The sequence below is a fragment of the Prionailurus viverrinus genome, chromosome D4 (genome assembly GCF_022837055.1).
Source record: "Prionailurus viverrinus isolate Anna chromosome D4, UM_Priviv_1.0, whole genome shotgun sequence".
In the NCBI taxonomy this organism is placed as follows: domain Eukaryota; kingdom Metazoa; phylum Chordata; class Mammalia; order Carnivora; family Felidae; genus Prionailurus; species Prionailurus viverrinus.
In genome coordinates this window covers 29,483,474-29,501,280 of record NC_062573.1, presented here as the reverse complement: position 1 = coordinate 29,501,280, position 17,807 = coordinate 29,483,474, and the positions used below count along the sequence as shown (strand labels likewise).

Sequence of the window (17,807 nt, the reverse complement as noted above, 5' to 3'; positions counted from 1 at the left end):
GAAAGCCACTGCTGGGCTCCTATGCAGTCCAAATGCTCCGCTGTGACGCTATAGGGACAGGGCACCTTCCGCAGAAGGATCGTGGACGCTTGGGCTCTGAGGTCTGGCTGGGGATAGCCTGTGACTTTGGAGCCCAAGGTCTCCTGGCATGACGGACTCCTAAGCTCTGTCTGCATGTCAAGGGTGTGTGGGTAACAGATATTTTAGATTTCAGGCAGTTTTAAGATCCAGCCTGGATCAAGGTTAAGAGCATGTGTGCAAGGGCACACGGTCACTGAGCACACATGCAGTGTGTGTTCACGTTTCCCGCATAGGAGCCCAGTAGATTGTTGAGTTTCATGTCACTGGGGTCCTTGTTAACCCCGTCCGCTGCTGTGTCCTCAGTGTTTGTTGAATGAATAAATGAGGCAGATGTTACCGACCATTTTGGAGCTACTGAAGTTGAGTTACAGAACTCACCAAGGTTCCACGGCTGTGGAATATCAGAGCTAGGTGTCAAATCCGGGGTTGGGCTCCACCCTGCCAAGTGGCTGGCGGCTTGCCTGGGAACCCCTGCCCTGCCCAGGCCACGGTCCGATGCCCCAACACAGCACTCTAGTTGCATAGATTTCTTTGACCCTGGTTTCATCAGGAGAGCCAGTAAAGTTCCCCACAGCCCCATGTGGCTTCGTCAAAGGTTAAAAACAAATGCAAGTTGTACAAAGTTGTAAAAACAAATGAGATACAATTCTTTTCCTGAACTTAAAAAATTACTTTTATTTTAGGAACCAATAAAATTATGGCAAATATTTACAAATAATTATCTCACATAAAGGTTACATAAAATCAATCCTTCACAAGTAACAGTCACTCATGAAAAGACACACAGATATTGAAACTACGCCAATCTTATTGCAAGTTTCTCCAACTAATCTAAAAGAAAAGTGTTGCAGTCAACCATTTAACTTAGAATGAAACCACAAATTCCAAGTTTGACAAGAAAAAAAAAGGTAAAAAATGAAACCAAAATCCCACCCCTGTTTTCTCCCAAGTCCCACCCCAAGCCCCTGCCCTCCTCCCAACAAAAGAAAAATATGTCCAACATCTTTGGCAAATCGGCACTGCTGTAATTACATTCAAATATTATTACACACAAAAGCAACACACGTCACTAAGAAAAAAAAAACCACCAATATTTCAAGTCAGGTATTTCTACTAGAAAAAAAGAATACAAAACATACACATTTTTAAGAAGCATTTTTTTTTTCAATCTGTTGGAGACAGATCATCTCCTACTTTCAAAGGCAATTCAATTGTGGTTTTTTGTTTTTTTGTACTTTTTTTGTATTTTTTTTTTTTTTTTTACAAGTAAGCGTCTATGCAGGCATCACAAACTTTGGCGGATATAGTAGATATGTATTTCTTTGATGCTGGAAGGTCAGTCCCTAAGACAAAGTCAACTGTCTCAAAGAATGAAAAGCTAAATCCATGTGTCTTCCTGGCAAAGAGTTCCATTTGCAATGTAATCTGCATTTATTTCTATAAATAGTCAATGTCCAAAGGCCACTAGAGGGTGAAGAACCGGGGCAGTGTCTTCCAGCAAGAGTCAGGGCAACACCCAAGTCAGATTTCCACCCTCCGCCCAGACTTAGAGGCCCAGCAGCTGGGGCCAAGGAGGGGGCCCTCAGTGCCCACAATACCCCACTCTGAGCTGGTGGCTTGGGCCAAGGGATGGGCTGCTGCTAGGTCTGCTCACCATCTCTGACCAAAGGCGAGGAGAGCAGGCAAGAATTGGCATGAGGAGACTCAGCACGATCTCTGAGTTTCAAGTATGTCTGAGGTACAGGGGTGCGCGTGTGTATGTGCATGTACACGCTCACATGCACACATATGGAGGGGAAGGCCTGATCCGGAGGCTTTGAGCTTTGCAGGGCATTTCAAAAAGACTCAGGACTTATTTATTTTTAGCTTTATAGCAATTAATTGGCTATTGATTGGTTGGAATGTTCAACTCTCCATTTCCTCAAATACAATAAAATAGTTTCATTAAAATGTATTCATGCTTGAAAATAGGGAGCCATTAAATGGTTTCCTTTCTGTTCCACTCCAAGGGAAATGCACCGTTTGTAAATCAAAAATCCATCATCCAAAATCACTTGTTCTTAATGGTGCTTTTAGAGAAGATGAGAGACATGGTTGTAAGCATGGTGCTTTGGGGGATAAGGGTGGCCTGGTGGCCATAGTTGCAGGACTGGGTGGGCCCGCAGTTGGGACGGGTGAGGCTCAGCTTGGCCTCCTCCATCCAGGCCTCAGAGTCAGGGAAGGGGGCACAGAACTCCCGGTCTCGCCCTTCCCCTATTTCACACTTCCTTCTGCACGCCATGCTCAGAGCTGTCTAAAGCTGAAAGGTGGGATTCCTGCCCACAGGCCAAATACACTACCTGAGACTGACCCCATTTTAGAATTCATTAAGATTTCCTCAATAAATATATAAACAGCTGCATTTTCTCCTTATGCCGCTCAGGGGTCTAAGATGTGGGAAGAGGAATATCTAGACTTACTGCACGGTGGTTACATTTGCCCCTAACTCAGAGATGGGCTAAATGGGACCCCTGGGAACACGTGGACTCAAACTCTAGATTGGCAGGGACATGATCCTGACGTCTCCTTTGATCCTGGGGTGGGGGTGGTCCAGGAACGGGACCCCAGTGTTGAGAAATTACAGTGAATGAAAGAAAGTCTGGTGCCTGCCTGCTCCTGGCAGCAGCCCATGTCAGAGACACTGCAGACCCCTCCTCAGGAGAGCGGGCAGGCTAGGGACTTGCTTCCAGTCCTCCCCACAGCCCCTCGGGACCTGGCCGCCACTCTGGAGGTGCAGCCATGAGCTGACAGTGGGGAAGTGCAGATCAACACCATGGCTCCACCATGAATATGCAAGAGGGAATCCTGAGGTAAGGGGACATCAGGGGACAAGGGGCTGAAGGGGCTGCTGGGAGGTGGGGCAGACTGCAGGCTAGGAGTCATGGCCTGACTGTCCAATTTTCCAATAATGTGTTTTGTTACCTTTTAAGAAATGCACTTGCCTTGGACCTCTCTGAGGCCAAAAGAAAGGAATAAATTCTCCAGGAGCACCGATGTGCGTGCCTGGAAACCATCAGAGACAGGCGCGTAGATGGGTGACAAGGCCAAGGCTGCAGAGCCAGGTTCTTAGTGGGGCCACCGAGGAGCTGGTCTAGCTGAGTGCTATGGGATCCACCCACACCAGCCTGGGCCTGGCCTCTCCAGGGACCTGGATTTTCTCTACCCTCAGGGCAGCTGTGTCTCAGACATATCTTGTTTCTAGGTATTTGTCAGGAGTGCTTGGTTTGTTTTTAAGATTTGCTCCCCATAGCTTGGAGCTAAATTCTAGCTGAAATGTCATCCAGAAGGGGGTAGCTGGTGTCAGAGGCTGCAAAAGGCAGGGCAAATTGCTCTGGGATGTGACTTCTCATAAAGGGATTTCACCCCTCAGTGCCCTGTGGCCACATCTGGGGCTCTTCCCTGCACAGAGGAAACGCCCCAGCAGCACTGACCTCCTCTCAAAACCAACAATCCCTCCACCCCCCACCACCTCCAACTGTTCTACCGTACCCACCTTCAAAGCCCAAACGGCCTGCAAGAACCCAGGTAAGGAGGGAGGTGGAAAGGACTGGGGTGCCTGTTCCTGACAGCGACTGGCCAATCTGAACCGCATCTTCCATCTCTCTGGGCTCCCATCTCCCCCGAAATCTTCAATGAAGAGCAAGGAGGTGGAGAACAGGGGCGCCTGGGGGCTCAGTTGGTTAAGTGTCCACCTTTGGCTCAGGTCATGATCTCACCGTTTGTGGGTTTGAGGCTCTGCATCGGGCTCTCTGCTGTCAGCACAGAGCCTGCTTCAGATCCTCTGTCCCCCTCTCTCTCTGCCCCTCCCTTGCTCACTGTCTCTCTCTCTCAAAACAAATACACTTAAAAAAAAAAAAGGAGGTGAAGAAGAAAGGGAGCACTGGACAAAAATTGAGGGCCACAGGGGCACCTGGGTGGTTTGGTCGATTAAGTGTCTCTTGGTTTTGGCTCAGGTCATGATCTTGTGGTTCATGAGTTCGAGCCCCACACTGGGCTCTGTGCTGACAGTCACAAAGCTAGTTGCCAGTGAGTGGGTCAAATTTCGCCCATATTTTTTGGCCAGAAGAGCATTTTAAAAGCTTTCACACTTGAATGCCATTGAATGGGGTAAGCAACCGGGTTGTCTTAGGTCCCACCACCCCATGCTGCCTCATGCCCTGCCTGAGTGGCAAGATTACTCCACCTGCCTGACCTGGAAAGTAGCAGTTTGGGGCCCTTGAGATTGTGATCTGTGTTTCCCAGGCCTGTGAGTACCCTAATGGGCCTGCTAGGGGACTCCCATATTGTCACAGCCAGGCCTAGAGTCTGAACCACAGCGGGATAGGTAAAGAAAAGAGTGAGGGACATCTCATAACATCTCACGACAGACATCTCATGCCACTGGAAACTTAGACCCCAGGGGTCAGATCTGGGCCCATGTCCAGGCCCTGCCAGGGCTGATGGTACAGTCCTGGACAAGATCCGATCCCACCGGAGTCTTGGGACACAGCAGGGAAGGAGTCAGACGAAACCTCAGAAGCACTGATGTGAGTGAATCTGGGCAAAGACTTTGTAGGTCTTGGTGTTAATGGAAATCAACTCAGACCAGCAAAACTACCAGCCTGCAGGGCCTTTGGTCAGGCCAGCCTCTGGGTCCCTGTTCTTTCTTTCCTCATTGTGGGCCTAGGGGGTTTCTAAGGGATTGAAGGGTGTGTCTAAGTCATAGGCTCCCATGACAGGAGCGCAATTCTGTGGAGGGTGAACGGGGCCCGGAGATCTGAGAATTCACTTCAGCTCTTACCGTGCAAGCCCCAAATCTCAGTTTTCCCATTTGTAAAATGGGCATTGTGATCTTTGCCCCAGAGAATGGTCAAGGATGGCAAAGCACCATACGAATGTCAGTTATGAAAAGGCTAACCCTAACTATGGCGCCTTGGGAAAGGGATGTTGGATTTGATATGTCATCAAATTTTCAAGGCTGCAGCTAGACTAATGGTATGAAACTTTTTCATAAAATTCACAAGGTCCTTTTCCAAAAGTCAGAGCTGGAACATAGGGCTGAAGGTCCCTAGGCCTCCAGCCACGATGCTGGTGAAAGCCCCGACCTTGTGTTTTTCATTCAGAATTCTCTGGCATTTACTCAACGGCTTGTGTCCTTCAGAACCGTTCTCTCTGAGCTCCCGGGCAGCTCAACCAGTGCGGGAACTCTGAGCTGGGGAAAGCAGGTACATGTGTGAGAACATGTGTGTGCGTCCATGTGCTCTTGTGCTTCTGCCTGGCAGCCCAGGAATCAAGTGCTTGTCTAATAAATACCAATGCGATCTGAAGACCAGCAGAGCTTCAGAGAGGAAAGGCATGGAGGGAGCTCATCACAGGGCAAGGAGAAAGAACAGTATGGGGCCAGATGGGCTTTAGTGTGCGCTTCAGGCTGTTGGTTCAGGGAAGGCTGACCTCCCAACAGCCTGAGACCACAAGGAGCAACAAGGATCCAAAGATGAGGATGCAAGAGGTCAAAGGCCTGACCCCATTACTTCCTGAAGAAGGGAGGGAGGAAGGGAAGGAGGAAAGGAGAGGCCAGCTAACATACCTTCTCCTACCTTGTCTGGCAGGTAGAGGCTGGAGCTCGTTCATCCTGTTTTCAGAGGTGGGCTCTGCCCCAGCTGCCTCCCTTCTTTGCCCAGAAGGTTCCAAGGTGGTGGGTGTGCCTGCAGTGAGCTCACTGGCTCCACTTCTGCCCTGGGTGCTGGGCTCCCTCAGCAGTGCTAACAGCCCAGGACACTCCATCTGTGGCAGTGGACCCAGAGCAACCTCCCACTGCCCTCACTGCCCTCACTCTCAACTGCCCTCCCCAAGGATGGGAGGATCACCTTGTTCCTGGGGTCAGGGGGCTGAATGCCAGCTCCACCTCTGCCAGTCACTGCTTGGGGACTCCACCTTGTTGAGCCTCAGTTTCCTCTTCTGTCCTACCACCTCGTAGGATGTTGGGGAGAAAACACTTGGTGGTGGCCAGAGGAGGTCTGTTCTATCTCCCTGCATGGTCCTGGGCTTCCCCAAATGGGGCCTCAGTTTCTCCTGAGGGAAGTTGGACTAGGTCTTCCCCAAGGCTGATTCCCACGCCTCTGGGTGTTCTTATTTCCTATTTGGTCCAAATATTAGCAGGACTCGGGTGCCCACCCTGTATGGTTGCTCAGAAATGGAAGACATGCCCCAGATGACTCTGTTACAGCCCCAGCATCCTGGGAAAGAGGAAGGCAAGGAGAGAGCTGTAGGATGACCCTGCAGGTGACCCTGCTATACCAAGGCAGCTGAGGCTCAGAGAGGTGAACGTCTTGTCTGAGGTCCCACAGCAAGGAAAAGGTACGGCCAGGACAAGACCTCTCAGGCCCAATAACGTCAAGTTCAGGCTCTCTCCACCCCAGCTCTTTGCCAATTTGGTGATGTGCCAACATTGGGGACACTGTCACATGAGATGGCAACGTCCATTGTTCTCACTGTAATTCAGCCCAGATTCGGGTAGTGCCTCACCTTGCTGTTCTGAGTTGGAAAAAGAAACTATTCAAGGAATTGAGGCCCTGGGAGAAGAGATGGTGGCCCCTGGTACCCCTATTTCAAAACCACTCCCAGTTCAGACACCAGTTCCTCACTGCCTGTCCTAATCTTCCCAGAAGGCCTTCCTCTGTCCCCTGCATCCTCCCAGGTGGGTTTTTCTGATGTCACCAGCCCACAGTGAGTTCTCCAAGCTCCCCTCTCCAGGCTCCTGGGGCCACTGGCCATGGCTCTGACCATCACAACCCCTTGCATCAATAGGTACATACCCACTGTGCAAGGTTAGGCATCTGCTCCCACCCCAGCACCTCTATTCCCAGCTGCATACTAGGCTCCACGAGGGTGGGGAGGGGTTGATCAGGAAGTTCTGGCTGACTTCTGTAGGTGTTTGTGGTCCTCAGTGCAGGAAAGTCCTTTTTGTTAATCATTGTCTACATGGCAGGGACAGGCTTGCCCAGAACCCACTCTCTGGCATCCTGGAGGTGGGAGAAATGTCCACGGTGGGTGTCCGGTGTGATATGAACCTGGGAATTCCTCAGAAAACACGTCCCAGTTCAGTTCAGTGGTTCCAGAGGCTTGGGGTTCCCGCCTAGGACTATGGTCTCCTGGGTCCTGTCCAGCCCTAGCATTCAAAGTCCGCAATGCAGTCAGCACCTTGGACAGCATCTTACTTTAGAGTAGTAGCTGAAGACTCTCCCAGACAGTTCTCTTTGAGTCCTTCGATATGGAAAAGAGCTGCTCACACTGCATTGGGCCCAGGGAAATGAAGTCAGGAAGCCAGGGCATCTCTCCAGAGTGTGTTTCTCCTGAGGAGGGTTCTCAGGGGGGAAGCTTGAAGCATAACTAGCCCAATGAGACTCCTAGTCCAGACGTTAAAGAAGTAGCAATGAGCAGGAGGCTGGGCCCTGAGGTGGGCATCCTTAGTCTCAAGGAAAACTCCAAGCCCACCCTTGGGGGGCAGCCAGAACAGAGGGGATACTCTGCACACAGGTCTAAGATTTCCTGTGACACATCGGGAGTAGTGGATGCATAATGGGTGGGCTGTCTGCTCAGCTGGACCCTCAGGCCCACAAAAAAGCAAGAAGGTATTTACATGGGTGCTGTTGAAGCGACAAAAGCAAGCTCTCCTTCCCAGGCCTGGGGCAGGAAGACAGGTGGATGGTCAGACAGCTGGGGACTGGCAGGCTAGGCTGGGGCTACAGTTGTCTGAAGAATAGTCCGTTGGTTTGCAGAGACCCAGCTGCTGTTGGGAGAAGCTCACTGATTGCCTCTTAGAAATGGACGCATGTCTACAAGTCCAACAGCCTTACCATGGAACCCCAGAGTCCCTGGCAGGAAAAGGTTGGGAGGGAGTTTCAGGTGAGTGGGGGGTTGCTGGGGGATGGTCTCGTTGGGCCCCTCTGGCCATCTTCAGAGGGGCTGAGAGGCTATCGCCCTCAGTGATATGTGTTATAAGTGCTTGGCGCCTGCCTGGCTCTGAGGGTCAGTGACGGTCATAGGCAGTGGCGGCTGCAGGTGGGGCAGCCCCTCGGGCAGCGGCGCTGTAATAGTATGGGGAGCCTGCGAGAGACAGAAGAGAGCACAGAGTTCGAGGGTGACCTTGTGCCCCATACCTGGGGTCCCCTTTCCACCAGTGTCCCCCACCCCTGCCCCTTCCTCCCTCCCAGCCAGTCCAGGCCAGTCTGTCCCAGTCTGTTCCCCAAATTGCAAACCTGATCAGGGTTGCTTCCTGCTCACAAGATTTCAAGGCCTCCTCACCGCCTAGAGCTGGAGTGGGCAGACTGGGGCCCTCAGGTCAAATCCTCCCTGCCGCCTATTTCAGTAAACAATGTTTTACTGGAACTCAGCCTTGCCCATTTGTTCCCTGTGCTGTCTGCGGATGCTCTCATGCAACTACAGAAGAGCTGAATATTGCAACTGAGACCACACAGGCTGCAAAGCCTTAAACTATTTACCATCCAGCCCTTGACAGAACGAGTTTGCCAACTTTTGACCTAGAGGATGGAAAGTCATCACTTCTCAGTTTGCCCTGTGGATACGTCGGGACCTAGCTCCGCCGACCTCTCTGGATTTACCTCCTACAACCACTGCTTCCCACTCCACACTGCTCACACATCACACTCCGGTGAAACCAGGCTCTGCAGGCGTCTCACACAGACCCTAATGCTAATAGTAACTACCACTGGATGAGCATTTCTTCTGCCCCACACCGCAGTGTCCTTCACATGTGTTGTCTCACTTCAACCTACAGGGCAGGTGAGTCGGCCCATTTTATCATACTCTCTGCCCTTGTGCCTTTTCCCACCCTCTGCTTCCCGAATCCCCTTGCCCTGAGCTCACACTCTGCCGCAGCCTGGACCATGTGCTCTTATCACCTCTTCAGTTACTTCTTCCTCTGCCCGTGGATAGACAGCCCCACAAAGGCAGAGGCTGGACGCTGCTCTTCTTGGCATCTTTCTTTAGTCCCCAGTGTGTAACCTGGCATGTGACATGTGCTCACAGCCAGGTTTGTTGAGTCAGTGAACAACAGCACTGAGTAAACGAACAACAGTGAAGACCCCTGCCCGGTCATTCATTTATTTTCTGGCTCTACTGCAGCAAGGGGCAATGCTGCACAAATATCACACACAGACCAATGTTCAGAGTCAGGAGGGGGATTTGAGCTCCGAGAGAAGAGCTCTGGGGAATTCAAGATTATTCTGGCAGGGTCAGGCTTCCTGGAGGATGTGGGTTGGACTGGGTTTGGAGGACAGGAAGATATGGACATGGGAAGACTGAGGTATGTGAGTACGTGGGAGAAGGGCCAGGTGCTGCCCGTGACCTCCAGACAGAGCCAGTGTGAGGGCCAAGCTGGATTCCTCCCACTGTCTCTAGGCTTCATTCTGTGACTACATGCCTTAGATGAGGCCTCCAGGAGGCTTATTCTGTGCCCTGACTCCTCCCCAGGGATGAAAGAGTCTGAGGGGAGTCCAGCAGATTCTCAGAACCACAAAGGCTAGGCTATTGCCTCCTTCTACAGATGAGGAAACTAAGCTCAACAAACCAAAACCATGTGCCCAAAGTCACAGGACCTCTCAGTGCCACCGCCTGGCCTGGATTCAGGACACTTTCCACCACAGTGCAATTCATGGCCTACACAATGCTGGAGGCTGTGTTTATCCAAGTGGACAGCAGTAGGGGTCCGCGTTGCCATCGTAGATCAATACATCTCTTGGGGTGGGAATAGTGAGCTTCTTAATTCCCCAAGGGAACCGGCCCATATTTATTCTGAAATCTCAGCCAAATCCAAACCAATCCTGGCAATTCTCCCGGATACCATAACTGAGCACCAAAGCCTGGAGGTGGCTAGTCAGGCTCTATCACTCTTGGCCGAGTGACCTTGAACAAGTGGCTTCACTCCCTTGAGCCTCATTTTTGTCATCTGTAAAAGGGGGTCACAATGGAGCTATATGAGGGCACCATGAGAAAAGGCTGTGAGAGTGCCTTGGAAATAGGCACTTTTCTAAGCCCTTTATAGCCATTAACTCTTTCCATTTCCAAAACCATTCCATCAGGGAGGAACTAGTATTGTCCCCATGTAGTAGATGAGGGAACTGAGGCGCAGAGAAAATAAGCAGATTCCCCAAGATCACACAGCTAGTCTGTAATCAAGAGGGCAAGCCGGGGCGGGGAGGCACTCTAGCATGTGCCACAGTGGCCCTCCAAACCCAGTCCCAACTAGCAGATACACTACTTCCTCCCTTTGCCTCCCTGGGAGGCAATATGGCTCAGGCAGCAGTGACAACAGAGGAGGAGCAGGCAGTGCCTTGCTATGCTGTTCCAGAGGCAAAGACGCCAATCCCAGCCTACGTATTCCCAGAGATGCGTTTTCTGATGCCTCCTCTGTGACCTTCTTAGTTGGAGCCCTGACTCAGAGACACCTGTCAGCCGGCCTCCTCTGCTCTCTCTTCTGGGATGGGGACAGCATTAAGACAGTCACCCACAGAGCATCTGCAGTGCTAGCCCTGCCTGCTGCCTGAGCCCAAGCGAGAGGAACGTGTGTGTGTGCCTATGGTGGGGGCATCCCTGCACGCCTGGGCATGGCACGGGAGCAGGAAAACCACAGGAGCTGTCCTCGCAAATGGGCCTCGAGGGACAGGAAATGGAAGTAAGGCTTCTTGGACGATCCTGGCTCAGCCCTCTGAGCTCCCCACTGGCCACCTCTCACCCTTGGCTCTGACTCACTCCCTTCTCGATGCCTAATCTCTTGGCCAGCCTGTCCTGCAAAATCAAAACTGCTTGCATTTACCATAAGAAATAAAAACAGCACCTTACAAAGCACTCTGTCTTTCTGGTGCCCATTAGACCTCCTTCTAGAATAAACTTGTCCTTTTCTTCTGTCATTTTTCCTCTCTAATTCTCATTATCATCAATTTACTTCTTGGCACAATCATTCCAGGCTCCTGCTCACTGTCTCATCCCCTTAGAGTGGCCACAGGCACACCCCATTCTAATCCTAATTGACCACCGCTTTCTTCCCCACGGCCTGCCTCTGTGCCTTCCCAGCCTGATCACCGTGCCCTGGCTGGGCCTTGTGTGGACAACCTACAGGCAGTTCCTGCAGAGGAGGCTCAGTGGGGAAGGAAGTTCACCTGAGCAGTCAGTGTGCAGCTTCATTAGGCAGCACTGTCCCTCCACTTTGGTGGTGTTTCTGTGAAGGGGGCTTCAACCAGGCTGGCCAAGGTTGGACAGTGTGGGCAAGGGTGTGAGTGCGCGTGCGTGTGCGTGTGTGTGTGTGTGTGTGTGTGTGTGTGTGTGTGTGTGTAGGGTCTCACCTGTTTCCACAGCTCCCATGGATCTAGCAGGAGCACCATGGAACCGCGGAACAAGTTTCCACACCCCTGGTGCCCTCCCCAGAAAGAGTCTAGCTCCCTGGCACAGTGGGATTCTTTCAGCTTAAAGCCCTGAAGACGCTCTGGGTAAAGGGAAATCTGGGAGATGTGAGTGGGCCTGGAGCTTATTTGCAAGACTATGGTAGAGGGAACCTGGCATCTCCCCCATCTTCAGGAAAGTGGGATCCCTGCTCATTCAGGGCTGTGGGCCTCAAGAGAGCATCATATCAGCTCCTTGCTTGCATGAAGCTGCCACTGGCAATCACCCTCACTTTACACCTGAGGCAGCTGAGGCCCAGACTGGTTGATGACCTGACCGTGATTCCCCAGGTCATAGAGCTGGATGGTGCAGGGGCCACCTCTCACGTCTGTAACTGTCCAACATTGTTTAAGCTTTTCCTGTATCTGCAGGGTCTCCTGTGGTATGAAGCCCGCCTCTTTGAGCTAGAAGTCAGAACTCATTCTCCCAGCTTCGTGTGCTGCTAGGGCACAGGTATATCACCTAGGCTTTGCCATTTAAACTCCCTTGCAAATGGTTTTGACTGGAAAGGGAGCAGCCCGAGGAGGCGAGTGGGCTGAGGGACTCGATCTGCTCGGATCGCCCAGCAGCCTGGCTAGTGCAGCAGCATAGAGCACAGGGCCAACTGGCAGCACCAGGAGGCTAGAGCGGCCCTGGGAGTGTGGCTGCGTGTTGTTCCTGGCTGTGTGTCCCGACCCGTGTCTCTTTGGTCCTCCTGGAGATTCTGGAAGCTCACGATATCCCTCAACAAATTGGTTTTCTGCTTAAACTAGCCAGAGTGGATTTTGTTGTTTGCAACTGAAATTCTGACAGGTGAATACAATAACATGGCTTTCAAAAATTGACCAGAGCTATTCTCATCACATACATAGTCTGTATTTAGGACCCGCAAAGCTTCCTATGGAGGGATGAGGCTGAAGTACCGTTGGGACATAACTGGTCAGGGGATGAGAGCGCCACATCACACACTGGTTACGAAAATAGGCTCTGGGCTCCGCATAACCTGAGTCTGAGACCTCATTCTGCAACCTGCATGCTGTGTGACCTCAGGTAAACTAATTAACCTTTCTGAGTCTAACTGTCTTCATATGTATGTGATGAGATAGTAGTATGTGCTCCCTTGGGCTGCTGAAATGATAAAATAATGTAACCCACATGAAGAGTTTTTGCCTAGTGTCCACACAATTAGCAGGTACTCACTTAGATGGACAGGATTTTGTTTCTTCTTCCTTCTCTCCATACTGGTTCTGGTCCCTCTCAAGGCACTAAGCACCTCCCAACACAGACACACTTGCCTGAGGCTCCCTCACCTCCAGCCTGGGAGCGACCTGACACAGAGTCTACATCCTTTCCATACCAGAAACACAGCCCGTGCCTGATAACTGGGGATGTGAACTGGATTTCACTTGAGCTTGAGCAGCTAAGGCCTCAGATGGGGTCTAGTCCCACCCTCCCCTTGCCATCCTCTTGGGCTCCAGACCCATCCCTCTGCCTCTACCCCTGCTAGAATCCTGGTTCAGGGAGACCATGGTTAGCCCTTGCCTCCTGAGACTGACAGCTGGGCCTGAGGCTGAGACCCAGGTCTCTCAGGGGGTTTGTTTAAGGAAAAGCATTAGATAAGTGGAGACATGGCTCCATACTTAGAATTAATTTTTACCAAAACCAAAAAAGAAGTCTGAGACATAGTCCACAGATGAGCCCCTCTGGGAGGCCATAAAAAAGACCTTGGTCTTCTATGAGTGACATCGCCAGACATAGGGATCTGGAGTACTAACCGGCATTGTTCTTTATTGTACCCACAAGTTTTGCATAATATGCCAAAATGCTTTGGGCAGCCTGAGGCCCAAGTACATGAAAGGGTGGTCTATGTGTCTATGTCACGTGTCTGTCCTAATCACCTAATCACGATCGTGACTTCAAGGCCTCCTTCAAAGACCCATGACCTGGCAATTTGAGTCTGAAGGTACCAGGCCCTTGCTTTCTTGATGAAGTCTGTTTTCCAGTCCTAAAATAATTTAGGATCCAGGAATTAATAGGTTCTGACTTAAGCAGGCCTTAGTAAGCTGGACGGACAGACCTGGATGGTCTCTGAGGCTCTTCCTGACCTGTGTAGAATTCCTCAGCTGACTGCTGGGGCAGGATTAGTGTTGTCACTTGCAGGCTCATTGGCTAGCGCTGCCCCCACGTGGTGAGTGACATCTGTCAGCCCTGGGCCCTGGTTTCATGCTCCAGAAACTTGAGCTCCCATTATCACTCACCAGCTGGTTTCATGTAAGTTAATTTCAACAAAACAAAAGGCTCTCCTTGGCTTTTTGAGGGCTGAGTTACCCCTGCTTGATCTTTGGAGTGGCCAGATATCCTTGATGATGTACACAGATCAGGCTGGCCCCAGCAATAGATAATCTGGGCTCCAACTGAGCTCAGAATGGCATGACTTGGAAGGCCTTCAGCCACAGGGCAATCAGTTTCCAAATGGAGCTGGCTCTGCTGATGTCCATGGCAGACATCACTAATCAATCACTAAGCCTCAGAGTCCTTATCAAGATGAGTAGCCACTGCCAATCAATCCAAGTCGGCCTCCTCACTGCCTCTTACTTAGAAATTTCTCACTGGAATATTCAATGATTCTTAAGAAATATGTTACTCTTGGGCAGGCAATTTTTCTACATTCCTTTCATTTCTTCAATGCCCTTTTTTCTGTTTCCCTTCTCTGCCATTTTCCCTTATCCACCAAAACCTCTGGGGGAGGGATAAGGGTACATGGTGGGCTGCAGTGTGTTTACTGTCTGAAGCTCCCATCACAACCCCCAGACTACCCACCCCCAATCAGTGACCAAAACTCAGGCTGTCAAGGACCCTGGCCCAAAGAGGAGTCCTAATGGGGCAGCTGATGACCCAGAGGCCCCATAGGGCCTCTACCAGTACTCACCGAGCAGCCCCGGGTTGGGGAACCTCCAGGAGTCGTTGTATGAGGGATACTGAGGGTGGCTGTAGGGGGTCCCGGAAAACTCACTCCCTGGATGTGGTGGGTGGGGAGAGAAACAGGAACCAAATGTCAAATCAGGTTTGGAAAATGCCAATGGCATGTGCCTCTTACGTAAACGGCAGGTATTTTTTGTAACCAATAAAGGCAAGTCTGGTCCACATCCTGACTCAGTGGACAACTATCATTGGTATTGTATTTCCCCCTATAACATTTTTCTCAGCAGTGGGAGTACATACTGTCCTCTAACATGTGTACCGTGAAACTACTATGAGCCAGGTGTTCCCTGGGGTTATTGGACCATTTTACAGGTGAAAGGGTCTCTCACAAATGACTTTGACCCAAGTTCAAAGCTCCAGGCTGCCTGGTTCTCAGCCCTGACTGAGGCACTCTAGTGCCCCAGTGTGGATTCGATTTCACTTCCCATGTGTTTCCCGAGTGGCTCTGAACTGAGAAGCCAAAGGTGACCTCAACTGTAGTCTGGCCCTCTGTGTGGTAAACCTAGAGGTGGCTGCTCCTTGGGCCTTGGTCTAATGGGGAGGATGAGACACAAACTCAGACCCAAAGCCAGGAGAAGGCAGATGGCACTTGACTGAGATGAAGGGACAAGCCAGAGGGCTGGGGAGCACAGAAGGGGGAGTGGGTGGGGGCCTTGCAGGCACTGGAAAGGTGTGCTCAGGCAGGAACTACAAGCTGGGCCGGGGGGCAAGGGGGCGGGCAGCGCTGGGGAAAAGGGCATAGCAGGCTTGGAGGATGGCTCACTCTCACCCAGCTGCTCATGGGGCAGGGGTTCTTTCATCCAGCCCTTCCCTGTGCTCTTTCTTCAGCCCCACAAGAGCCTGTTTACCACCAGCCAGTCATAGGAAAGGAGTTCAAAATCCCTGCCCTCAAACCTTGCTGTCCTGGCTCTGTAGCAGGAGGGCCCTGCACGTCTTGTCCCTGTGGCTGGGACTCCAGAGGGCCTGGTTTGGGCCTGATGCATAGCAGAGACCTCAATGCCTGGCCCAGGCTGTTGGTAGCTGGCCGTTGACTGGCTTTTTAAGCCACTGGTTACAGAGTTGTGCACCCCTCCCTGGCAGTGGTGATGGGAGTTATACAGCCCCGTGAGACCACCCTGGGCCCAAACATGCTTCCATGGAGTCTTCTCAAGGACGCCAAAGGGCCAAAGGGCAGGGGCCTCCAGAAGGACCAACCAGAAGTCAGGACCTGGAGCCCTGCTCTTTCCCCAGCAGCCAGGCCCAGATGTAGGGTCCCTGGGGGCTCCACCAGGTTGGGCAGGAACAATAAAGGAGGCCTGAGGGGCCAGCCGCTCCCACCCCTTGGGCCCAGCTAGCCTCCTCCCCATTTCTACAGGCAACCACAGGCAGAGCGTGCGACACACACACACACACACACACACACACACACACACGCATGTGCTCCTCCTCAGGCCTCTCTGGGGGCCACTCCCAGCCTGACAGGCTGAGCCTTCCAATTCTCTGTTTTTTATGCCTCAGTGGTCAGCGTGTCAGGTTCCGGCGTAGGGAGGGAGAGCATGGTGACAGTGCTGGGCCGCAGCAGCCCAGCCTCCGCATATCCATCAGTGCCTCCTCCTCCTCCTAGGGGGCAGGGTGGGGGATCAGAGAGACCGAGCAGCCTGGAGAAGGGGGACAGCCACCCTCCCCTCAGGGCTCCGGGCTGCCCCATCAGAGGCACTTCCTGACAGCGTTGCGCCTGGGCCCAGGGCATCTGCTGGCAAAGGCTGTCTCTGCTTCTCCATCCAGCAGCATCATGCCTGCCGGCCAGCTCAGCTCCAAGGCCACCTCTTCCGGGAAGCCTCCTGGATCTCCAGCCCCCGGGAGTGCAGGTCTTGGGTTCATTCGGCCAGAGTTTACTGTGTCTGTGTTATCTGCCCTGCACCCCCCACCACCTCCACCCTGTCCCCAAATTGGCTCTCTGATACCTCTTTCTCTGGGAAGCTGCCTCTTCAGATGCACTCAGTTTCCCACAGCACTTACATGGGAGTTTCCTGTGATGCCGAAGTGTCTGCCCTGCAGGTCTGGGTGTGGTTCCTCTCTACACCTGTGTGCTGCCTCCCCCCGTACCCCGCCCCCTGTGTGACGCCCCAGCCACTGAAGACAGTCCGTGTTCCATGAATCACTGCTAACTCGCCTGCCTCTACCTGTAGCACAATAGTCTTGCACATATGTCTGCACGACTCTCTCCCTCACTGCCTTCTAGGCTTTTTCAATTTTATCTCCAGACCACTGAATTTATTTTTTTAAATGTTTTTTTAATGTTTGTTTATTTTTGAGAGAGAGAGAGAGAGACAGAGCACGAGCAGGGGAGGAGCAGAGAGAGAGGGAGACACAGAATCTGAAACAGGCTCCAGGCTCTGAGCTGTCAGCACAGAGGCCGACGTGGGGCTCGAACTCACAAACAGTGAGATCATGACCTGAGCCGAAGCCGGACGCTCAACCGACTGAGCCACCCAGGCGCACCCAGACCGCCGAATTTAAAATGGTAACTCCTCCCACCTGATCCCTCTTTCCTGCTTTATTTTTTTTTCCCCCATAGAACTGATCACAATCCAACATATCTTGTTTTTTGTGCTTATCTTTTTAATTCTGCCTCCTCCAGTACGAGGTAAGCTCCATGGGGGCAGGAGTTTTGTCTGTCAAATTCATGTCTCCATCCCAATGTCTAGTACAGGGCCTGGCATCTAGCAGTCATTGAAAACTATTTTTTTTTAATGTTTATTTATTTTTGAGAGAAAGAGAGAGAGTGCAAGCAGGGGAGGGGCAGAAAGAGAGGGAGACACAGAATCCGAAGCCGGCTCCAGACTCTGAGCTGTCAGCACGGAGGCCGATGCCGGGCTTGAACCCACGAACTGTGAGATCATGACCTGAGCTGAAGTTGGACACTCCACCGACTGAGCCACCCAGGCGCCCCTAAAATTTTTTTTAATGTTTACTTATATTATTTCTGAGAGAGAGATAGACAGAACGTGAGTGGGGGAGGGACAGAGAGGGAGACACAGAATCTGAAGCAGGCTCCAGGCTCTGAGCTGTCAGCACAGAGCCCAACGCGGGGCTCGAACCCACAAACCGTGAGATCATGACCTAAGCTGAAGTTAGACACTTAACCGACTGAGCCACCCAGGTGCCCCTGAAAACTATTTGTTGAATGGCTGAATAGGTACTCCCTGGTCAACTAGGGACACAGATGGTGGCTCCCGTCTGTTATTAGTACTGACGGCCAGGATTCAGGCCAGTTTATCTGATCCACTGTCAGGTTCCACTCACCACAC

At 51.8% G+C, this 17,807-nt stretch overlaps 1 protein-coding gene across 2 annotated transcripts in view; it reads right to left on the bottom strand.

Moving 5' to 3' along the window:
• Window positions 1–736: 736 nt before the first annotated feature.
• Window positions 737–17,807, bottom strand: part of PAX5 (paired box 5) — a 195,641-nt gene continuing 178,570 nt past the window's right edge. For both annotated transcript variants that reach the window (XM_047829001.1, XM_047829002.1), the window contains 2 exons: window positions 14,465–14,551; window positions 737–8,205 (listed from right to left, as the gene is read on the bottom strand). In XM_047829001.1, the coding sequence (XP_047684957.1) occupies window positions 8,129–8,205; window positions 14,465–14,551 (164 nt within the window). In that variant the 3' untranslated portion in view covers window positions 737–8,128. The remainder of the gene's footprint in view (window positions 8,206–14,464; window positions 14,552–17,807) is intronic.